Source organism: Aspergillus karnatakaensis (genome assembly GCF_047715665.1).
Source record: "Aspergillus karnatakaensis strain CBS 102800 unplaced genomic scaffold BJY04scaffold_3, whole genome shotgun sequence".
Taxonomy (NCBI): Eukaryota; Fungi; Ascomycota; class Eurotiomycetes; order Eurotiales; family Aspergillaceae; genus Aspergillus; species Aspergillus karnatakaensis.
Window position 1 is genome coordinate 25929 of NW_027395715.1, and position 23790 is coordinate 49718.

Genomic DNA, 23790 nt, shown 5'->3' on the forward strand with positions numbered 1-23790 from the left:
CCTCCTCTCCTCCTATCCCCGCCGCTCTGACATCAAGCTGGATTTCTGATTTGACCTGCCTGTTTCTCTTTCCAAGACAGAAACAGACAGAGACAATCAAAGGCCGGAACCGAGCCCCAAACAAGTGCAGCAAAGGAGGATCAGCCCTTTGGACCTGCGTCCGGCTCAAACTCTCTCCTCTTACGCTGTGAATGGACTTTTTCCGGATGGGCCTAAACCTCGTTCTACCCTGGCCCTTTGAGCGGAGCTTTTCCTCTCTCCATCCCAGAGCCACCATTTGCTGATGATGTCTTGACTTCATCTGCTCATGATTCTCGTATACACTTTTGGTTTCTTTCACCACTTTTTTTTTTAATTTTATTTTTCCATCTGGTTCTGGTTCTGTTTCCGTTTTCCCTTTTAGCTTCATCCATCGTTTCCCACCCTTACCCTCTCTCTCTTTCTCTCTCTGTCTTTCCATCAGGCTAATTATTTTAATTATCTCATTCAATTTTCAAATGTGCTCCCCATGGATCGTGTTTTTTATACTAGACTATTATCCCACAGCTTGCTTGCTTCCTATTTGTCGCTTTCGATTTTATTAATTTTTAATTTTCCTTCCACTTGCCCTTTTCGTCTTCTCATAGAAGTCCCTCCTTTGACTTGGCTATAACTGGATGTACTTGTAATCCATCCATCTACTGCCTTCTACAACTACGGACCTAGGGACTCCATCATCCTTCTCCATTCCTCTTCTTCCCTCTCTATATCTACGACATGACTGCCTGAGTCTGGACTACTATGCAGCCGTTCGTCTCTGCCGTGGACTGGCCGGACGCTCTTCACCCCTTCAACGTGCCTTCATTCCATTGACTAGACAGTCGTCAGCATCAACAACATTCACTGGATCCGCCTGGTTGCTACTATACGACCGGCCGTGAAAATAACTGATTGCTCGCCAAAGATTACTTTGAGATCAATTCGCCCTTCCTGCAGCTTGACCATTCCTTGTTTATTGGGCCTGGCTCCTTCCTGCAACTGTGTTGTGACCCGCGCTCTCTAAAAGACAAGAGAGGTAGTGAAGATCCAATAACATAACACCTCCAAACCGTCAACTTCAATGGGCCTTCCATGACATTCAAACACAACCAGGGTCTCTTTTCTCTTTCGTTTCTTCCCTACCTACAGGTCTCTCGGACCTCAACTCTGCCATATGTCTCTCCCGGTGCACTCAGCGACGACCTACTTCTCTGCCCCTCCAATTACCCCAACGATCCACCACGACCACCGGACTGACAATTCGACCTATATCGTCAAACAACACACTCGGAATACGTCCGAAACTTCAGATCTTTGTCGGACTGCTCCTTTTCGGGACGGTTTACCAACCCCTCCGAGCGACATGAATGGTGTCGCCTACAGCAACTTACACCCCTATGGAGGGAAGCCTGATGGATATGCGGTTCCGGTCTACAGCAAGGCCTCGGCCTACCCCCGTGTGAACGCCGACTTTCTTCATAGGGTGGTCCAGCAAAGCCAACCACAGACTCAAACACAGTCTCAGCCACCTATTAAGGATGCGCCAATTCAAGAAACCGACGACCGGGTGAAAGGAAAAGATAGCTCTCGACCGTCCTATATGCAGATACCCTTTTCGATCAACAACGGAAAAGGAAACCTTCCGGACTTTGCTGCCCAGGTAAGATACTCTCACAAGCTTAGAGAGGAGGACAGTGACTGATTCCGGCAGATGACGTGCCTATTCTGGTTTGAGAACACACCCAAGCTGAGAGCAATTGAAGAGCGCTCGAGTCACGGAGCCTCCCTTTCTCCTGAAGCGATTCCGTCAATCGGGTTCCAGAAGTGGGTGTCGAGCATTCTGTCAACTACGCAAGTGAGCCAGAATGTGGTGCTCCTGGCATTGCTTTTTATCTACCGACTGAAGAAGTTTAACCCTGCGGTTCGTGGGAAGAGAGGCAGCGAATACAGACTGATGACAATTGCTCTCATGCTGGGAAATAAATGTGAGCGTTCCTGTGACTTATACCAAGGTATCTGCCTATGCTAATGATTTACAGTTCTTGACGACAACACCTACACCAATAAGACTTGGGCGGATGTCTCTAGGATATCGGTTCAGGAAATCCATGTCATGGAAGTCGAATTCTTGAGCAATCTTCGCTATAACCTCTATGCCTCAAAGGAGGAGTGGGCGCAGTGGCATGTCAAGTTGGATCTCTTCGCGGATTTTTTCAACAACGCACCCTTGGCGTCGGACAACCACGAGCTCCTGCCAACCCCCCCTGTGCTTCGTCTTTCACCGAACTTTGGGCCAACAACACGCACTCAGCTATCACCCGCTTCGTCCACAAGACTGCCATCGCCTATCAACGAGTCTCTTCAGCCTCAAGCCTGGGCTCCTGCCAGTGGCCCATATGCTGCCGTTCCCTCGGCAGTGGCCGATTTGTCGCAAGTCAATCCCCGGAAACGGCGGTATGAGGAGCCTGACGAACAGCTTCCGTCGAAAAAGCTTGCTCTGCCGACCGGAATGCCGACCCCCTCTACCCTGCCACCTACGACCCAGATGGTGCCAGCTTTGCCACCAATGATGGCGCCAACGACAGCGCCGCCTCAACAGATCATTTCTGGGCCGATGCCACGGTTGCCCCCAAGCAACCTGGCTCCAAGTGTTCCAACATCCATCCCTCAGCTCACTGCGGCGCCTGGACGCCCTACGATGCCTTCAGTTTACAATCCGAGCACCTGGGCGCCACAAATACCAGCGACGACCGCCCCACTGCCTGTCTCAAGCGGAGTACTGACCCCAGCGCTCTCACTGCCCGATCCTTCAAGACACCACAGCAGTCCCTATCCGATTTCGTCAGCCACAATCTCCCCAGCCGTTTCCGCATATGCTGTACACACTCCGACAACCCACCTATCACCATCATACTTCTTAGCGAATAGGAATTCCCCATACCGCCCGGTACGCAGCGTCAACACTTTGCTGATTCCACCTCCATCAGCTTCCCTTGAACAGCAACGCGCCATTCCATTCGACCATATGCACTACCAGCCCCTCGGAAAGTCGACTGCGGAGCGCAGAACGGGCTTGCTACCTTATCTTCACCATGAAGCGTGGCCACAGGGACCCTACATTCCTCCGAGCTTTCAACCCACACCGCACTATGCGACTTGAATCTTTCTATATCACGCCTATTACGATTCATGACCATGCATTTACTACCCACATCTCTCTCCCCTATGTATTCCAACCTTCCACCTTGTACAGTGTATATTTTTTTCACGACTTTGCATTTTTCGGCGTTTAACATCATAGATGGCATTCTATGAACAATTCTTGCATGCATTTATTTCGGTGCTCGGGAGGTGATTTGTCACAGCATCACATTGGCGTTTCTTACCTCGATATTGTCCGAATTACAGGATCGAGAACTGCATTTGCATGACACGTGTGAAGTATCTCGAGGCCGGGTGGCTGTATTACCAAATAAAACATAACGAAGCATCAAGACTTCTCCATCATCTGAACCATGTTGACTGTCTTTGTACTCTGCGTTAAAGATTACAGCATCGCTTTGTAAATACTGACGGACATAATCGGCGGTGAGAACTGTCGGATTTTGGCCCAAAAAAATATGCCCTGTTCAGCACTTCGCAATTTACCCTCATTTGAAAAGAAGCAAACAATTGATATGTAAGATTTATAATGATAGAAGCAGCCAGACCTCAGAAAATTCAAAATTAATCCTGTATTAAGACACTAACTTCGCACACTCCGCAAGAAGCACCATACTTCGGCCCGACAATTTTCCTGATAGCCTCAGGCACAAACCAACCAAAAAGATCCTGTTCACCTCGGGCCTCACCCAACGCGAGCCTGCGCCAGCACAATCACCAAGCAGCCACCGCAACCATGCCTCCCCGGCTTCAACTTCTTACTTCGCAATTGCAGAGAGTTCTTCCTCGCCCAACTCTGCCTACACCCTCGCAATTGGCCCTGCAGATCCTACAACCTCTGCCGCCATCGCGCAATGCACACATTCTAGCCTCGCTCTCTGATAACCCGGGGGCATACCACAAGCGGATCCGACGAGGTCGCGGTCCGGCTTCAGGGAAAGGAAAGACGTCTGGAAGAGGACATAAGGGTCAGAAACAGCACGGCAAGGTTCCCGCTGGGTTCAATGGTGGACAGACCCCGGAGATTGTCGTGCACGGGGAGAGGGGATTCACCAACATGTGAGTTTTGTCCCATCATTCGTTTTCTAGGCCCACACGTGAGCGAAATCCTAGGATACGGACTTGATTCTCTGACCAGAAATACTAGTTTTACCGTCGACCTCGCCCCCGCCAATCTCGACCGCATTCAAGAATGGATTGACCAGGGCCGCATCGATCCCACAAAACCCATCACAGTCCGCGAACTCTACCAATCCCGATGTATCCACAACTACCGAGAAGGCGTAAAGCTCCTCTCCCGTGGCGTCGCGGCAGCGTCCTCCCCCGAATCATCATCCACAGCCCCATCCACCCCGCCAGCACCGCAATCCATCCTCCAAGCTGCCATCGAAGCCCAAGAAGCCGCCGAAGAAGCCGCCGCCACACCTAGATTCATCCTCAAGCAACCCATCCACCTCGTCGTCTCGCGTGCCTCGGCCGCCGCAATCGCCGCCGTCGAATCCGCCGGCGGCACCGTCTCAACCCGCTTCTACACAAAGGCGTCGATCCTACGGATCATGAAGCGTCAAACACACCCGTTCCTTTCCTCCGCGTGGTCGACGGAATCCGGCCCCGCTGCGCTCCTCAAAGCCGCAAACATCGATCTCTCCACGCAGACGGAGGAGTCGATCATGAAGGCTAAGGGGTACACGTACCGTCTACCAGATCCTACGCGTCGTCGCGATGTCGAATACTACCGTGATCCGGAACATAGAGGCTATTTAGCGCATTTGTTGAAGCCGCTCGAGGGACCGAGTTTGTTCTTCCGTTCTCCGGTGGAGAGGAAGAGTTCGGCTGGTGTCAAGAAAGAGAAGGTGTTGCCGGAGAACAGACTTTGGTAGAGGGTTGCTCCAGATGTATGCGTGGGTGGATTGGTGGATGGGGGTTTGGAGAAGTAGTGAGAGCCAGTATCCGGGCCAAAGTTGGAGTCAAAGTAACCGGCTCGCATTGTAACTATGTGACGTGTATATTAGGCTTAGATATCTTTCCTATATTATTGTATTTTCTTTTGCTTGCCTGGCTAGTTTTTTGAACCCTTTTCTGAGTCTCCTGCTTCATTACTGGAATATAATGTTCGCAGGTCAGGTCCGGAATCTCGAACCGGTAAGTACATTAACGCGAGAACGCGCAAGTTACAGTTCGCTCTCTAGCATGTCTGATGTGATATGGGTGTCTGAATTCGGATGTAGGTTGATGCTACGAACGCTACTAGTCACCGATCAACTTTGCAGCCTGGAACGGATCGTTCCTCCACCTGGTCATCAACATCGAGTTCCTGCCCGGGTAGTGCTAGAGTGCAAAGAATATCCACGTAATGTAAAGTGAACGTAATGCGGAAAACCCATGACGAGGCAGAGTAGTCATTGAGAATACTAGTAGGTATCCATCCTGGTATATAATACAGTACATGAAAGGTCCATCCCAAGCAAACGCCTTGCTCATCGTAATCGTAAGATATATAAGGGACGGTGCATGTCAAATTCAAGTCCCAGGCATATCAGCGAAGCAGAGCGAAACAGAACAAAACAGCGAGTTGAGTTTGAACAATATAGAGCAAAGAGCAGGGTATCTTTTAAGAAAAACCAAAGCCAAATCATCCCGAACACCGGCGCTCATTGGGATTTATAGGAAGAAATTGTTGTGTTGTTGATAAGTCGTAAGATCGTGTTTCCGAACCGGTATGTAGGTCATGTTGGATTATAGTTTCCAAACAGCGTCCGAAGGGCTGCTGGCGGCGTCGGCAAATTCTTTGAGGAAACGTGAGGAGAGAACATCGCGAACGGTCCAGCGCTTGCGATAGTCCATCTCTAGGCATCCGGTGATCAGATCGAGGGCGCTGCGTCGGGTTTCAGAGTCGCTGCCATCTCCGAGAACTGCGTCTTTGTCCCAGACTCCTCCGCGGATGTTGGCTATCAAGCGGGGCTGGAACGCGTGCTGGAATGGTCGTGACCCGACGATGAGTGTAAAGACGATGACTCCAAATGCCCAAATATCCACAGAGGGATCGATAATCCCAGCCTTTGAGTCTAGTAGTTCCGGAGAGGCGTATTCGAGACTTCCGGCGATGCTAGTGCTGGAGTCGGAAGGGCCAATGCTTCGTAGCGGCGGTCGGTCTCCAGCATCCTCGTAGGGGTCGGGCGAAGAGTCTCCGCTATCCCCGCTAATCCACTCTGCCATTCCAAAGTCACAGAGCACCAGATTCGAACTCCGTGTGCCATCTGGTGACTCAACTGGATCCAAAAGGCAGTTTTCCAATTTTATATCCCGGTGTACCACGCGTGCATCTTCGTGTAAATATCGTAGGGCGCAGGCGAGTTGATAGGCGTATTTCTTGGCAAGCCTCAGTTCAAGGCTGCGCTGGGCCTGTCGGTTCTGGCGAATAAGGTCGAAGAGTGTGCCACCGATAGCGAGCTTGGTAAAGCAGAACGTGGCATAATCTGTTTCGTAGACCGCATCAAGCGATAATACATTCGGGTGACTGAGGTATCGCCAAACCCGAACCTCATGGTCGAACTCGGCCTGAACCGCATCATTTTCTCTTTCAGACCTGTCGGACATTTGTTTCTTGACGACCTTCACGGCCAGTCGTCGTGTCTCGCCACTTTCTTCAACCTTATAAGCCTCCTTCACGACACTAAATCCTCCAGACCCGATGACTTTTCCAAGCACGTAATCAGTTCCAACCATCTGACCCTCGTCATCGGGTTTCGGAGCCGGCTCTTCTCGAGTATTCCACATGGAAAGGAACATGCTCGCCGGGGATTTTCCACTTGAGGCTGTAGATCGGCGGGAGCGTGTACGGGTCGAGCTCCGATAGCGGTTTGCTTTATTGCTGAACGCAGTAGGGGACATCCCAGACCAGGAGGCGCTGCGGTTTTCGGGGGAGTCATACGCGTGCGTTGGTGAGGTTACGCAAATCGGTGAAAGCATGCCTCGAGAGTTCTCCGGAGGGGTTTGTACCTCATCGATGATAGGAGACATGGTGGAGGTTGTTGTAAGTGAAGTAGGACGGTCGATAGCGGTCCCGTTGGGGCTTGTTGCAAGAACTTCGCGAGAGTTACCGCTCGTCGCAGCTCTGTGAAGAGGATATCTCCGGGGGCTGTGTCCGAGATTCAGGTGACTCATATTGTGGGAAACGTCGTCGTCTTGCGGAAGAATATTCCGGAGACTGGAGGTTCTCGGTGGTTGAAACCTTAGAGCACGATTTAACCTTTCGCTTTGCGAGAGTTGCCTCTCGAAAGACTCTTGTCTTCTTGGAGTCACGGTGACAGTAGGGTCATAGTCGAAAGACGACTGCTCCTCCTGAAGGAACGACTCAAAGGGTGAGGAACTAATGTCCTCTGGGTTGTGAGGGATCTCATCCTGTCTCGGACTATCATCATGGCGCGGGACTGAAATGGGAGGTGTCGAGGAGTGAAGGCTACTCAAAACTCTGCTTTCTTCATCAGTACCGCAACGGTGTGCGCCATATTCGTGAGAGATGTTGGTACGGTCGCCCTCGTTACCAGCTCGAACATCCACCTCCCTCCTCTCTCCTCCGTCCTCTCCATCCCGCCAGCGATTTCTCGATAGGTGATGGAAAGAAGTCTCGATCCTCAGCCCAGGCGACCTGTTGCTTCTCGGTACAGTTTCCATCTCCTCACGGAGAGCAGATAGAAGCTTCAAGCGAGGTAGAAGAGGGCATGAAGCGTGAAACAAATAGATAAAATGCGTCTCGAAGACAGTCTGTGCGTGAGAGATGGTAGAAGAGACAAGAGGAAAAGAAGCTGTGGATTGTGGAGCACTCTTATCGAGAATCGGAAACGCCCGATAATGAGACTAAGCCCAAACGGTAGCTGGGGTTGGCGAAAAATGGGGTAATGTGGAGGGCAGGCTCGACCAAAGTACGAATTGGAAGATTATTTATAGCGGAAGAGACCAATTATGAGTGGGAAGCAAGTGAAAGACTTTGCGTTGGAAAATGATTGTGGAGGGAGAAAGAAAAGATGAAAGAAGCGATCGGGCGATGAGACGACGACTGGGGAGGACTTTCGGGTAAAAACGGAAAGCGACTTTATAAAGGAGGGGAAGTCCAAGTCACTTCATTCTTAATTAGTAATTCCGGTGTGTTATTCGTTATGTACCAATGCTCTCTTGTTGTGCTACGACTTCAAGATCATCAAAACTATTACATCTCTCTATTATGTATGCAGACTAAATCCTCAATGTACGTCGACGTCAGAATAGCGCCCTATTTAACTCTTGACTCCCCCCTGCCTCCCTCTACCCAACCAGATTCCTCCCCAGCTGCACGATTATCGATATCGACCCTCATTTTGGACCCTGGCCAATGAATTCGTTCAAAGGTTGACTCAGCTCATATCCAAAACAACCTCTTTCTTCGAACTGAACGCCACCTGGAAGGCATCTCTATTAAGTTGTGCAGGCATGACGCGCGCGATTGGGGCGGAGGCAGCTAACTAGGTAACTAAAACCGCTTTCTTTCTCCGGTCTCGCCTCTGATCAGCGGCCCAATAGAAAGTACGTAGAAAGAACCTAAGATGCGACAAAGGTAAGGTTGATGATCCGCGCCTATCTCGGCTGTGGGGTAAAAATAAAAGTACGGGCAAAGTTGCATGCAAGTTGTAACAAACCACAGCCCTGGAGAGTCAACCGCTAGCTGCTACATGAACATCCCTTCATACAGCAGTTATTCAACAATCAGACATCAAATCGCCAAGAACTGCATGCCGATTCAGCTCACGAAAGATCGACCCGACAAGTCGGTGTTCTCATTCTAGTCATTGTAGAGCTCATGGCCATACACCACCAAAAAGAGAAGTGTGTCACTTGCACCGTCAACTGTTCAGCCGTAGCGGAACACAGACCATATGGACCTCTCAGTAGTCTTGCCCTGGTCTTGTTGAGTCCGTGACGGCAAGTTACCCTCCAGAAGCTGTCTGGTGGCTGTAGCAGGACCAGAAGCGCCAGCTTCAAGTTGAAGTTTTGCTCAAAAAAAAAACTCGTTATGGCAGGAACTGAGTTTTCCCACGAATGCAAGGGCAGAGCTGAGTTGTTGTATCGGCAGGATAATCAATCCTCTTTTACCCTGGTCCGAGGAACCCAACGATATTTTCGAGCGTCTTAGCATATAGGAAGCTCATGACAGGCTGCGCAATGCTCTGTAACATTCATGGACCGTAGATATAGACTATCCAGGCCGCGTAAAGATAGAAAGGTATTAGAGTGGAATTTGTTGTGCTATAGTACATACTATCTCCGAAGAGATAGTGACAGTGCCGGGCGGGCGTTGTGGAGAATCACTGCTAACCCGATGCGTGGCTGCTTCGCTGTTCACGATGAATCCCAAATAGTTACATGAGATGGCCAGCATCTACTGGCCCTGCACTGGAAAGAATCCCTCATAATAATCTCTCTTCCCCAGCCCCACGCCCTCCTTCCTCAAGATTCCATATGCCGTAGTAAGATGGAAGTATATGTTTGGCAGCACAATCGTATGCGCATAGGCCGCCCCGCTCATGTCAACCGCCTCCTCTGGCCCTCTCTGTGTACTCTCAATCTTGTCGCCGTACTCGTTGACCGTATTTCTATCAGCCTCACGGAGGGTCTTTTGTACTGTCTCAATGCGCTCGTAGCTCTCTGCAAAGGACGTGGGGTTTTGCCCCAGGATCACGGGTGGGCGACCGGTTAATCGTGCGGCCAGAAACTCGGAAAATTGGGTTGCGATTCGGATCTGGTCAGCGAGAGGGTACATATTCTCATGGAGACGGGCGCCTGTGATGAAGGTGGAAGCATTGGGATGTTGTTCGGCTTTTTTCAGAATGTGAGTCAGGGTGTTGAGGATGGCTTGAAGGACCACGACGGTTGTCTCATAAGTGGTGGCCATTGTTGGCTTGAAATTGTGAGTATGCGTGATGAAGATGGAAAATAATCTGTGTCTCGTCAATTGAGGCGAGATAATAAAAAGAAGCAAGGGCAGTGGCGCGTCATATAAAGTGTTCAAAGTTGTAGGCAGGAGGGGCATGGGGCCAAAACCCAGTGGCTTCGACGTATTCGTATACCTAGGTAAAAGCCTCGATGCTAACTTGCTAAGATGCTTGACCGACGATTAGCGGACGGCCCACCTTCCAGAGGCAGAGTGTGAGACGATGTTTCCGATTCTCCGAGGCTAGGAGTAATATGTAATCCGTTCTTCCTTGTGCTAGAGCAGGTCTACAAGGTGTGATTGTGACGCCCCCACCATTCGAAACAGAGGTACCCCACGACGCCATACCTGAGGGCGTATTATTACTCCAGAGATCGCGATAATGACTGCTGGCTAGAAGCCTGAACGGCTTGAAAGGGATGTCAAGAGTATCGGGCCAAAAGCACAGCAGCTGCTGCAAAGCTTCAGCGACTTTAAGCCTCTGGATCGGGGTCCTCAGAGTCTGCTGCTTTGTTAGACAGGAACTTCGCTTCTTGACAGAAACCCGACTCCTCGGCCTGGCTCTTGTTGGGTAGTTACCAGCTACTCCGAGACAAGAGAGCGGCTGAGAGCGACACTTGTTTTCGTTAATCTCCTAGTAGTCCTTGGATTTGAAACCCTGCCACGGAAGCTCAACGGGGACCTAGGAAATGATCTAAGCCAGCTCCCTCCTTCATTTCCAAAACTACGAGAAGCAGCTCGAAGTGGCAACACATGTGGTGCGTCTGCTCTGTGATGAAATCGGCTTCATGGATGTAGGTCGTCAGGTAGGTGGCAGCTGAACCGGAGAATCTTGTCTTGTGATTCCAAGAACCTCACAAAGTACTGCCGTAACGTACAGTCCAGGAAAAGTCCGTAACATGGGATCGAACAAGTCACTGGCAAGGTAGAAGGCCAACGTTTGGCTGGTAGTAGACGACCTTATAAAGCGAGTTAAGATCATGCCGTAGGGGGACACAACATGAGAGAAATTTGGTGGAGCGCCACGAAAGTATCGTAGTTGTAAAGATGTCTTGGTATCTGTAATGGACCCTCTTCACCATCATAGACACAGAATACCATGGAGAGTTGAATCCTCGCTTGTATCTGGTATATGAACACATGCCGTGCGTGTTCAGGTAGATCAACTAGAGCTTGTCGGCTACGCGTGGTGTAATCATACGGTAGGACGGACACCAGTGGGCATGACGCAAGGCCGCAACCTATCACAAATCAATAGGTAACTAGTAGTATCGTATGCTCGAAAAATGATACCAGAAACAGCTTCTGGCGTTGTAGCTCATTTGGCACATCAAAACCAAATGTTCCTCTGCAGTACCACGGTATTGGAGTTACCCCTCGGACGCATGGCAAGCGCAGGATGGGCCTAGAATACATAATGAAGACCTTGATCAGTCTCAGCCAGAGGCAAGGGATTGCATCTCCAGGTCCGGTGTGGTTCGTGGCCTGGTTCAGCAGTTGAGTTGTATCCAAGCTAAGGTTCTTCGTCGGAAGCGGATATATCTAGAGCAGCTCTGGCGCCTTTGACATAACGTAGATGCCAGCATTGTATGTATGTCCTGTTGTCGAACAGGTTTGTACCCGAAGACGTCTGATCTCTTGAGGAATGAGAATCTGTTTCGAATGAAGTCCAGAGCTCCGGCTGGATCGAGACTAGCCTTATACCGGTTAGAGCTTTGAGGCATTGACACCGGTGATTGGCCGCACGAGGCTAGCGGTGGATAAGCGCAGTGGATAAGCGCGCGCAAGGAGCGGGAGAATCAGGGCTGCTGGCCTTAGGCCCTCAGCGACCTCCTTTCTGAATGATTAATGTCTTGACGGTCTGGTCTGGGGAACAAAGCGTCTCTCTTCTCTTGCTGACCATCATCCCAGGTCTCTTTTCGCATTTTCTTTTTCCTTCCTTGCGTCCTTTAATTCGTCGTTTTTCTTACTCGAAGTTTTTTTTTATTGCCTTGGATACCCTCCGGAAGCGCTCCAATTCGTCCTGTGGTTCGAACCTCCTGTCCGCTCGTACCTGAACTCTCCCCGCCGCTGGTCGTGGCATTCCTTTCATTCTTTGCAGATACCGACGTCAATTACTCGCGATACCAACGAGGAGGCTTTTTCATTTAGTTTGTGTTACTCGCTTTCGCAACCTGCGCTCGACTTTCACTCCTTTTCTCCGATGTTCCTTGTCCTGAGATCGCTCCGCCGAACCAACACCCCTCTGAACAATTCCGCCTGCAATGATGTCTAGGCCTCGTATTGTGCGCGCAGGTAACTATCCTAAGTCTCTCGCAGCTCAACAATTTCTTATGGTGTCGTTGACTGACCTGAATCGCTAGACACCCTCGACCTTCAGGATCACGACTCCCCGTCGGCGAAAGACCACTCGAAACACACGGTACACACGAACGAAGGAAGCGGCTTAGCGCCCCATCAAGAACAGGAAATTCGTCACGCTGATCATGATTCCAAAGCCGAACAAAGACACGACCCCAACGGCCGTGGAGCGTCCTCAGGCGACAATGGATACGACGACGACGGTATCGATCTTTATGATGAAGACGACATTCATATAGGGCTGGGTGTTCACCGAGGTGAGAATGGTTCTGGGGAAGCCGACGATGGTGACCAGAGCGATGGCGAGGACGATGACTTGTTGGATGACGATATGATGGACAAAATTTCAAGCTCCCCTTCTATTGACGACGGTACGTTTCAGTCGTCCCGGGATGGCTGGCACGATATCAGCAGCTTCATCTTCTCTCGACACCAGCCCGAACTCGACTAACTCGAGCAGATGATATCAATTTCGAATTCGTGTATGCCCTGCATAACTTCGTTGCGACCGTGGAAGGGCAGGCGAATGCGTCGAAGGGAGACAACATGGTCCTCTTGGATGATAGCAATAGCTACTGGTGGCTTGTTCGCATTGTGAAGGATGGCAGTATTGGTAGGTATCAGGCTGTTTGTCGGAAGTCGTGGTCCGTATCAAGGCTAATAAAAGTAGGGTATTTGCCTGCTGAACACATCGAAACTCCCACTGAGAGATTGGCCCGCTTGAACAAACACCGAAATGTGGATGTAAAGTTCCCCCACTAGTGCTTGAGTCTAGGCTAACGAACTAAGCTTTCTGCTACCATGCTTGGGGACAATCTGGAGAAGTCCAAAAATCCCCTGAAGAAAGCAATGAGGCGACGAAATGCAAAGACTGTTCAATTTGCCCCTCCGACCTACATTGAGGCTTCTGATGTTGAATACTCGACAGAAGAAGAGGACGACGACGACGTTTCTTTCACTGACGAATATGCCGCACGGGAAGAATATGACCGGGAGGAACAGAACGAGGACATTGTTGTCGAACCTCTCAGACCTAAATCGCAACGTGATAAAGGGAACGAGGAAGCACAGGCAGCGGCCGACTCGCAAGAACCCACTGCTACTAGTCCGGAAAAGCAGCGGTCAAGCCAGGAATTGTTTGAACAAGAAGGAACCGTTTCGCCTACCTCTTCTGAGCTTACCGTTAGCAGATCTAGGAATGGCACGCTGAGGAACACCGACTCTTTCTTCAAGGATGATTCCGTGGAGACCAAGAAAATATCTCTCACCCCTAATTTACTACGTGATGACACAGGTGGTGCTGTAAGCGAACCAAAGGAGGTACGTGATTTCCACGCCATGAAGTGTATTGCTTCGATGCTAATCATGTTTGGTGTCTGTAGCGCATTAGTCTAGAAGCACTCGATAAGATCAATTCCAATGAAAAGGTCAAAGATGACAAAAAGCGGAAGGATAAGAAACCGGGAATGCTCAGCGGTCTCTTCAAAAGAAAGGACAAGAAGTCCAAGGCGGCCGAAGATGATGGTGAAGACGTGGAGAAGCATTCGGGTGAAATTGCTCGATCATCCCCACCGCCGAAAACATCCTCGGAGTCCGTATCATCCCCTGAGACACGCCCTGCGAAACATGCTACACCGCAGAGGCAGTCTAGCAAGCTTCAAAAGCAACCACCCGACGCCGCATTACATACATACAACGCTTCCCAGGCTGTGCAGGCTGTTCAGGCACCTCAGCCGATTCAACCAGTCCAGTCAACGCAGAATCCCCCGAAGGAGCCAGTGGCAGAGGTTCAGATCAGGGAGAAAGAACGGGTTTCTAGGGAGAATCAGAGGCCAGATCAAACAATACGCCAGGTCGTTTTGGACGAAGTGGAAGAGATGGCTGGGTCTTCTCGTCCCATGCCTAACGAGACAGACCATCAGCCCATGTCGAAGCCCGCCCCCACGTCAAGTCCTCCCAAGAAGTCGATGTCGCCAACGTCACCGATCTCCCCGAGCGACACTCCAGTCGATCGGCAGGCACCGCCTAGCCAAGGAGCTTACTCACAGCGTTCGGTGATATCGCCTCCGCAAAAAGTCCCTCCAAAGCATCCGCAAGAATACCAAAGCCGGTCTTTGGAGTCGCCTGTCAGCGTCTCCTCGCCATTGGAACGTCAGCGCTCTCCTAGCATCCCAGGGCTGACTACCGATCTTCCCCCTTCTGGCGATCAACCCATTTCGCCCGATTCGCCGCCTTTGTCTCCTGCTGACACCACCGACAGCAGACGTGCCGAAGCGGCCCCTACGCCATTCGAAGCCCCGACTCCAACTTGGAGCGACGCGAGCCTGCGTTCGTACATGGACGAGGAGAACGAGCTTCGTGACCTCTACGTCATTGTCTACGACAATACCAATATCCCCCCTGCTGGTCCCGAGCACCCAATCACTGGCAACCTCTTCAAAGAAGAGAGCAAGCGCTTGCGTGAAATGAACAGCCAGCTCGACTCTCTGCTATCTGACTGGGTTGGTCAGAGAGTCCGCAAGTCAACCTCAACGAGTCAATGAGAAGCTAGAACTTCGCCATCGCTTGTATTGAACCTTTTTTTCAGTACATCTGGCAGTTTGTCAAGCTAGCTAGCTGTCTGACATAACTAGTCTTGATTATTTAACTGATATTTACTTATTGTACAGGCCAGGAGCTATCGATGTGCTGGTCGCATTCTACCTACGTCCTTGTGGACTTTCTTTCTCTCAAGCTTTTTTTTTTCCTACTTATATCCCTGTTGTACTCTATGACGAATACCACTTGCATTTCCTTCTTCAATCTAATCACCTACGCGCATAGAAACATCGCGCATAGAAACCTCTTAAGAAAACATCCACTTTATAAATAGCTGTTCGACGGTTCTGTTTGCTCTCCGCAATGCGGGATACGCTAATCCAGGACTCTTTTCAAAGCTTTATTGTCTCTCTCCCCAGAAAAGAATATATTCACGTTCCTTTGGAGGTTGCCTCCTAAAAGAACCCAAGCACCCCTCGCCTAAAGTACAGATGTAGAGATCATCCCAGCCCCTTGCTCACACCCCTGTCTAATGCCCCGGTAGTGTAATTAAAAGTACCCAAGCGGCTAGAATTTATTTAGGGACACGTATTAGCTCATGGAAACACCTTCCCCCCCTCACTTACTTCGAAACTGCACTGCAGGTTTCGGGGAAGAATTCCGGCGTGTAGCGGTGTGTTGTATAAGTATGAAGAGGAAGGCTTGGGGGAGACTGACAAGGATTCCTAGGTCGGCTGAACCTCATCCCATGGACACCCACGACTGAATAGAGAGATCGGCAGGTATCCGATCGACCTTTCAGTCTCCAACGCACCTTCCTTCTACAGACAGTCTCCAATCGAGATTGATAAGCAGATATCGCAGAAGATGAGGGGTTTCGGTGGTCCGGCGATGGTTATCTTTGATAAGACGAGGAGATAGGAACGGCCGAGCGGGGGTTCTTGCGCTTCGACGTAGATCCTTATCAGTTATTTTACACAGGAAAAGGTAGGATATACATGAAACGAGACTAGTAAGTGATCCATGTTGGTACAATTTAGGAATATTCTCGGAGTAGGTAGGGTATGAGCCCCTCTTGCTTGCTGTTATCGTTGGTCGTTGGAGTATATGATCAACATATATAGGGAGGACAGCAATGTCTACTCCTCAGACTCCTGGCTTGCTTATCTATACTACTCCTCGCCCTTCCCTTGTCTGCTTGTTCAGTTGACTGGAAGCTCCTATATTCAATCATCATCATATAACAAACCTAGTTGAAATGCCACACAGCACTACGCAAGAAGGCTACCGTCTCGGTGCTGACGTGGGCGGCACATTTACAGACGTCTACGCCTTTACACCAGACGGTCATATCGCACGCGCCAAGGTTGCTACAACAGTCGAAGATCAAAGTATTGGGATCAAGAACGGTATCCGAAAGGTACAACAGGAGCTCAAGGAACGGTATTCGTGGGAAGGGAAGTTCCAATTTATACACCATGGCACGACCGTTGCAACGAATGCTGTACTGGAGGGAAAGGGTGCGCGCACTGGTCTTATTGTGACCTCGGGGCACAAAGATATTCTGGCGGTTCGGAGATCACAGATCCCAGGAGGGCTGGGAGCGTGGCTGCATTATACGCCCCCGGACCCAATTGTGCCGCTGGAGAGAGTTATACAGTGCCAGGAGAGGATGTCTGTCGAAGGGGAGTCGGTTGTTGAGGTTGACGTGGAAGCGCTACGGGCGGATTTGAAGGCATGGGAGAGAGAGAGACCGGAGGCCGTGGCCATCTCGTTGCTGAATTCGCACTGTAACAGCGATCATGAGGTCTTGGTGGCCAATCTGGTGAAGGAGGTACTTGGGGAAAATGTGCCCATTATCTGCTCGAGTGATGTTCTCAGGGAAGTGGGCGAGTACGAACGGACACTTACAACATGCACTAATGCGATGGTCAAGCCAGTTGTTCAGACGTATCTGAGCAATCTGCAGGATTTGCTTGCGGGCGATGGGGATACCATTCGCATTCTCAAGTCAGACGGTGGGCTGACAAGCTTGAACCTGGCAGGCGAGTTGCCCGTCAACATTCTCATGTCCGGTCCTGCTGGAGGTGTACAGGGTGTTGCAGACGTGGTCACTCGGAACACTCCATACAAGAACCTGATTACCTTCGATATGGGTGGAACATCCACGGACGTCGCACTAGTCTACCAAGGAAAACCGCAACTGCGCCGCGAGACGATCGTTGGCGAACTCACAGTGCGCTCGCCAGCAGTCGATATTCAAACCGTAGGAGCAGGAGGTGGCTCCATTGCGAAGTATATGGGCATCACAGAGACCATGAGGGTTGGACCAGAGAGTGCAGGTGCAACCCCGGGGCCTGCTTGTTACAACAAAGGAGGAAAGGAGGCGACTGTCACAGACGCCAATCTCGTCCTGGGCTATTTGCCAGAGAACCTCCTGGGAGGGGAGTTTACTTTGAATGTGGAGGCTGCAATGGCTGCAGTTGGGGAGATAGCTGAGCAGATGAAGTTGCCTCTCACTCAGGCTGCCGAAGATATTATTAACCTGGTGAATGAGACAATGTATGGAGCGCTGCGATTAGTCTCCGTCGAGCAGGGCTATGACCCCAAAGAGTTCTCTCTTGTTGCTTTTGGCGGCGCAGGTCCTCTCCATGCCAACGCCGTTGGAAAGCTGCTTGGTGCCTGGCCAGTGATTGTCCCCCCGTCTCCAGGAACTCTGTGTGCTCTTGGTGACGCTACCACCAGACTGAGCCACTCTCAGTCACTATCATTTATCCGCCTGCTTTCGAACACACCCTCACAGCTGGTGAAAGAGCAATTCGACGACCTCGCGAAGACATGCAGAGAAACAATGGAAAACTCAAATGGTGGTCGACCAACGCCAGTCAACATCAGCTATCATCTTGACCTCAGGTACCGGGGACAAGCGTTGAACCTGACGGTCGAACTGGAATCTGCCGACCTAGTGCTTGAGGATGAGCCATGGAGGAAGGTCTTACAAGCAAAGTTCGACCAGCTCCATGAGCAGCAGTTCAAATACTGTCTTCCCAATTTTGAGCTCGAGTTGATGCGGCTCGAGGTTGTTGCTGTTGACGCCTCCCCAAGCATTGAAATTCCTCAGCTTGGAAAGGCCGAATCAGCCGAGCCGCCTGCTGATGCGAAGGTCTCAGAGAAACAGATTGTTATTGAAGGACAGAGTATGGTGGCTACGTTGTGGGATCGCGAGAAGATCAGTCGCCAAGGTGTGTGTATAAGCGGTCCCTGCATAGTCACCGAGATGGACAGCAACACCTTGATTCTTCCCGGTTGCTATGGAGAGATCGACTCGATTGGAAATATCCTCATTCGTCCAATTGACGATGACTCGTCAAAAGTCCAGCCCGAGGATATGAGTGCAGAGGCAGCTCTGGAGACGGTGCAAACAACGCCCCTGATTCCAACACTGGTTGCATCCGCCTTGGCCTCCATTCGCAGCGAGATGGACACTCTCATGCTCCGTTGTAGTATGTCACCCGCGATTCGTGAACAGCAGGATGAGTTCAACGTTATCACTACCCCCGATGGCAAAATGCTTGTCGGCCAGTTCGGCAGTTTTATCACCCAGTTTCTGCGGGTTTGGAAGGGAACTATCGAGGAAGGTGATGTGTTTATCACCAACGATACGTACATGATCGAAGGAGCCGTGACACACTTAAACGATGTTATTGTCTTGTTACCGATCTTTCACGAGCACAGACTGATCGGATGGGCTTCGCAATTTGGTCACTTGACTGATGTAGGAGGAATCGTGCCAGGTAGTATGTCAATAAACGCCTCGTCTATCTTTGATGACGGTGTTCAGATTCCGTGCATCAAGCTGTATGCAAAGGGCGCTATGAACACCGACTTGGTCGATCTGCTTTGTCGAAACTCGCGACAGCCTGACTGGTACAGGTCTGACTTGATGGCTATTATCGCCGCTTGCCGAACCGCAGCCAGCCGTGTCTGTGAGCTCGTGGTCCGATTTGGATGCGAGGTCTATCTTGCAGCGTGTTCTGAGCTGCTGTTGCGTAATCGCACAGCGATGGCCAAGATTATCGATTCCGATTTTGGTGACGAACCATCAACCTTTACCGACTTTGTCGATGACGATGGTCACGGTATTGGACCTTGGGCTTTGACCTGCACTCTGAAGAAGATCGAAGGCAACAGATTGCTCTTTGACTGGAGTGGAACCTCCCCCCAAAGCGACCATAGCATCAACTTTTATCTGTCGGAGACAATGTTTAGAATGTTCATCGGCTACTACATGATTGCTGCCGCTGCTCCAGGCACAGTGATCAACGATGGTTTCCACGATTTGATCGACATCCACATTCCAAAAGGAAGTATTCTCAAACCTGTTCGGCCGGCACCAATTTCCTGTCGTACCCATATGATGGGACGCACAATGGATGTCATGCAAGCGCTCATCGGACAAAGGAACCAAGTCTATGCGGCGGCAGCTGGCTTCAGCGACTCACCGCATTTCTTTTATTCCGGGTTCAAGCCAGATGGTGAATGGTACCAACTATACCAGATTGGCTTCGGTGGTGTTCCTGCTCGCAACGCCGGGGATGGCCTTGACTGCCACTGCTTGTTCCCGGCCATCAAGTCCATTCCTACCGAAATCATTGAACTGAATTATCCGATGCGCATTGAAGCTAATGAGAGCGTGGCGGACAGCGGTGGAGCAGGATTTTACCGCGGCGGAAATGCACAGCGTACGCTCTACCGGTTTCTGTGCCGGGGCGAGTTCAGCATCCACGACGACCGTTGGTTTACGAAGCCCTGGGGAATCCGCGGAGGAAAGCCAGGGGCCCGTTCGCGAAAGATCCTTTATAGACATTCCGTATCTGAGGAAGCTCCGCCAACAGAAATCCTTCCCTCCAAATGTGACCATATCCGCGTCGATCCAGGTGACCTTCTCGAGTGGGTAACATGGGGAGGTGGTGGTCTAGGAGATCCGTTGACACGGCCAGCAGAGAAGGTGGCACTTGAAGTTCGCCGGCGTCTAGTGACAATCGAGGGTGCAAGAGATAATTATGGTGTAGTTGTAGACTCTGATGATCTGAGTCTGAACAAAGCTGAAACTGAATCTCTGAGGAAGAGTATGGCGGTGTCTCGCAATGAAGCAGGGCCTCAGACTGAAGGGTATGACAGAGGCGGCAGCATGGAGGAGTTGAGAGAGTCTTGCTTAAAGGAGACTGGTCTCCCAGCCCCCAGTCCCCAATGGGAGAAAGAGCCTTATGGACCACATGTAGGACTGCCTTATGTCAAGGAGTGGTATGCGCGGATGAAGGAAGTGAGGGGATGGGACCTCAGCTGAAGTAGGCAGGCGTCATGTGCCCGAAGACCAGGGTCGAGCCTCGACGCACTCAACAAGTACCTACCTACCTAGGTATCCCCCTAGAAATTCAATCAGTTCTTGCGTTGTCAATAACATACACCCGCTTTCCTTGTTCATCATTGTTCGAGCCATTGTCGTGAGAATGAGTATAAACCCTCGTGCAACCTGCATTCTCCTGTCTTGCGACGAAGATCATCGGCTGACGGTGTCATCAGACGCAGACAGGGTATCCCTCACTGAGAAAACATCCCGGAGAATATAATACTACCTGACGCCTTACCTGTCGATAATCTCAACATCCTCTCCGTCAGCTCCCTGAAAGAACTCCGACATGGACGACCACCATAACACCCAGCATCAGACTTATCCGTCCAACCACGGCGACGGCTCAGGCTTCTACACGCCTTCCGAGCACCAGTACCAGAGTTCTGCGCACGATTATGCCACGCAGCGACCGCATGATGGACAAGGCTATCAGCACGCGCAAGGTGGCCATGGTTACGACGCATATCCGAATCACAGCGAAGGTTATAACCTGTCTCCAACAGTGTACCACCCTCAAGTAACAGAAGCACATTATGAGTATCTCGGTCCATCATCTGCCATGGCTGGCGCAAACCACCACGGGCATGATGAGACCCGTTTGAGCCCTTACTATGAGCCTCGTGGCCATGGGAGTAATGCAGAATACTAGTGTGTGCCCAACAATCTCACATACTTCAAGCCGCATCGCAGCTAACGAGCACAACCACAGCGAACATACTGACTCGCACGAGCGTTCTCAATCCTCTCACCGAAGATCCTCATCGACGCATGACGACCGCGAACGGGACGAGAGGGTTAGCGATGAAGGCGGAGGTGAGCGCGGGCTAGCGGGCGCTCTTGTCGGCGGCGCTACGGGGTATTATCTCGGGCACAAGAAGAGCCATGGTATCCTGGGGGCTATTGGGGGCGCCATACTGGGGAATCTCTTGGAGAACAAGATAGATGAGCGGAGGGATGAGGGGCATGGGCATAATCATGAGTCTCATCATGGCCGCCGTCGCCGGCGCCATCATCATCATCACCATGGTAGCAGGTCGCGGTCTCGATCTCGATCAGGACATAGTCACCGTAGTAGAGATTCTTCATCATGATGAGATGGCAATGATATGATGCATTTTGTTTGGTCTTGTTCAGTTCGTAAACCCTTGACTAACACGGCTCCGATAAATCGGCCTTGGGGGTGGGTTCGCTGCCTTGCTGATGCCTGACGGGGAAGATCTACCAATCAGCAGCAGGTGATAATCGTGCTGGGACGGAGAGGCTTATCAGCTGAGGTGCCTTATCTGCGCTGCCCCGGACTGGCACTCGTGACCCTTTTGGGACGGGGGATGACTCGACTTGGCCGATCCTACGCTGCATAACCATCCCTTCTCTTCCCTCCTTCGCTCTCTTTCCCCCTCATCTTTCCTGTCTTTCTCTTCCTCGTCTATTATTCCTTTTATTGTTATCCCCCCCCTCTCAATCGTTCTAGAGACCCAGTCCTCTTTGTTCGCCGCCTCTGGAGTCTGAACCCTTTATCCATCTCCATCCTCCTCCGCCTTTCCGCCTTATCGCCCGCGTCTCCTCGTCATTCTCACCACCCTACACCGGAGGCTTTCTCGCGACGTACTGGACTTAGACGGCGTCCGATTATACCCACGGCTCTCCTTCGATATGGCTCCTCCCTTAATACAGTCCCTAGCTCAAAGCCTCCCACAGCACTGTGAACCGACCTCGCCCTTCCTCGCTACCCTCTCCTCCTACATACACATCTGCCTCCCAACACCACTTGCTCTTTTTTCGTCTACTCTTGGTACATTGAGCATCGTGTCTTGGCTATTTGCCCAGCTCCCACAAATATACAAGAACTTTCAGCTACAGTCTACTTCTGGGTTGTCCATATTCTTCCTGATCATATGGTGTCTCGGTGATATGGGGAATTTACTCGGTGCCCTGCTCACGCGCCAGGCCGGCTGGCAGGTCATTATTGCGGGCTACTACGTTCTCGTCGACATAACGCTCGTTTTCCAGTTTTTCTGGTATACACACTACAAGGGCCGTCGGGAGGTTGAATACGCCACTTTCTCGCCTCGCCATGACGACACTGCTCCTCCAAACGTTATAGAGGGTGTTTCGTTCTATGAAGAAGAGTCCTCGTACCTTGGTACTTCGCCGCAAAATGCCCCCAAGTTGAACTCTAGGGATATCTCCGATAGCAAAAGCCGAGCTGCCGGTATCGTGAACAACGCCTCGCCGTCCTACTCGAATGAGAAACCGAGTTCCTCGCGGAAGACTATCGCTAGGTCGGCCGGTAGCATGAACATCTCAAATACAGCAGCGCGTACTGTGATGATAGCATCGATGCTCTGCGCTGTCGTAGCCAACGCGGCCCCTACAGAAGCCGAACCAAGCCCCCCTCCTACGAGCCTAAACCTCGAGTTTCTTGGCACCGTTTTTTCTTGGATGTCAACCGTTCTGTATCTCGGATCACGACCTCCTCAGTTGTTCAAGAACTACCGTCGCAAGAGCACTGCGGGCTTGTCACCTTTACTCTTTATGGCAGCCTTCAGCGGCAACTTCTTCTACTCCTCCTCCCTCCTAACCAACCCCAATGCCTGGTATGACTACGCCCCATACGGTGGCGGCGGTTGGGCAGACGCGGATGGCAACAATCGAGTAGAGTGGGTAGCCCGCGCTACCCCCTTCTTCCTCGGGGCCTTCGGTGTTCTCTTTCTTGACGGTTTCATGGGTGTACAGTTCCTCATGTACGGCTCTGACGATGATGAATCTGTCATTGAGGTAGAAGATAGCAAGCGTGGACGTAGTCGCTGGACCAGAGTCCACGGCTGGATGAGAGGCTGGATTCCCTCTCCTGTGCGCAAACCTAATCCGGAGTCCAGCCCTGAAGGCGAGGCTCTCCTTACTGAGGAGCGACAAAGATATGGTGCTGTCTAACCAGCCGCTTATCTTTATATTCATGCATGTCTTTTAACATGACATCCTTACGACCTGACGAACTTACAGTCCCCATATGCTTCCCATGCGTTCACACTAGCCCTAGCCATGCTTTCGGGTTTCTATTTGCATGTTTCTTGGTTTAGATTCTGATTTTGCATTGTACATCCATTGCGTGCGACTCGGGCGAGACATCGAGCATAGATTTTTTCAATCTTATTACAGGGTATATCATACATTGTTATAACATATATCGGCGTTTGTTTTCGTTTCTTTCGGAGCCTTCTGCCAGGCTTTCACATTGGATAGCACATAGCATATCTTTTCGAGTACATTGTCCGTTTGATTTGCTTGGTATATTGATCACCATAGAGCAATTTACTTTACTACTACTACTACA

General features: G+C 50.9%; 8 protein-coding genes across 8 annotated transcripts; 6 read left to right on the top strand and 2 right to left on the bottom strand.

Moving 5' to 3' along the window:
• The first annotated feature begins 826 nt into the window (after positions 1-826).
• BJY04DRAFT_72646 (putative mucin) lies at positions 827-3368 on the top strand. Its single transcript, XM_073720950.1, has 3 exons — positions 827-1678; positions 1730-2003; positions 2058-3368. The coding sequence occupies exons 1-3, from the start codon at positions 1193-1195 to the stop codon at positions 3176-3178; spliced, it is 1881 nt and encodes a 626-aa protein (XP_073576202.1). The 5' UTR covers positions 827-1192; the 3' UTR covers positions 3179-3368.
• Positions 3369-3761: 393 nt separating this feature from the next.
• BJY04DRAFT_177650 (mitochondrial 54S ribosomal protein uL15m) lies at positions 3762-5230 on the top strand. The gene is made up of 2 exons (XM_073709619.1): positions 3762-4239; positions 4328-5230. Exons 1-2 carry the CDS (start codon positions 3917-3919, stop codon positions 5058-5060), a joined length of 1056 nt encoding a protein of 351 aa, XP_073576203.1. The 5' UTR covers positions 3762-3916; the 3' UTR covers positions 5061-5230.
• A 244-nt stretch (positions 5231-5474) lies between these two features.
• Positions 5475-8269, bottom strand: BJY04DRAFT_177652 (serine/threonine-protein kinase). The gene has a single exon (XM_073709620.1). It carries the CDS (start codon positions 7852-7854, stop codon positions 5917-5919), a length of 1938 nt encoding a protein of 645 aa, XP_073576204.1. The 5' UTR covers positions 7855-8269; the 3' UTR covers positions 5475-5916.
• Positions 8270-9592: 1323 nt separating this feature from the next.
• On the bottom strand, positions 9593-10105 carry BJY04DRAFT_213162 (DUF1993 domain-containing protein; the record flags this gene model as incomplete). The annotated part of the gene is made up of 1 exon (XM_073714787.1): positions 9593-10105. One exon carries the CDS (start codon positions 10103-10105, stop codon positions 9593-9595), a length of 513 nt encoding a protein of 170 aa, XP_073576205.1.
• Positions 10106-12138: 2033 nt separating this feature from the next.
• Positions 12139-15128, top strand: BJY04DRAFT_72996 (uncharacterized protein). The gene is made up of 6 exons (XM_073720952.1): positions 12139-12439; positions 12508-12876; positions 12966-13118; positions 13176-13249; positions 13295-13825; positions 13888-15128. The coding sequence occupies exons 1-6, from the start codon at positions 12409-12411 to the stop codon at positions 15046-15048; spliced, it is 2319 nt and encodes a 772-aa protein (XP_073576206.1). The 5' UTR covers positions 12139-12408; the 3' UTR covers positions 15049-15128.
• Positions 15129-17304: 2176 nt separating this feature from the next.
• Positions 17305-20448, top strand: BJY04DRAFT_177664 (Hydantoinase B/oxoprolinase-domain-containing protein). The gene has a single exon (XM_073709621.1). It carries the CDS (start codon positions 17343-17345, stop codon positions 20388-20390), a length of 3048 nt encoding a protein of 1015 aa, XP_073576207.1. The 5' UTR covers positions 17305-17342; the 3' UTR covers positions 20391-20448.
• BJY04DRAFT_177668 (uncharacterized protein) lies at positions 20449-21580 on the top strand. The gene is made up of 3 exons (XM_073709622.1): positions 20449-20557; positions 20627-21104; positions 21166-21580. Exons 2-3 carry the CDS (start codon positions 20743-20745, stop codon positions 21545-21547), a joined length of 744 nt encoding a protein of 247 aa, XP_073576208.1. The 5' UTR covers positions 20449-20557; positions 20627-20742; the 3' UTR covers positions 21548-21580.
• Positions 21581-22350: 770 nt separating this feature from the next.
• On the top strand, positions 22351-23788 carry BJY04DRAFT_177669 (PQ-loop repeat-containing protein). Its single transcript, XM_073709623.1, has one exon. It carries the CDS (start codon positions 22368-22370, stop codon positions 23388-23390), a length of 1023 nt encoding a protein of 340 aa, XP_073576209.1. The 5' UTR covers positions 22351-22367; the 3' UTR covers positions 23391-23788.
• The last annotated feature ends 2 nt before the right edge of the window (positions 23789-23790 follow it).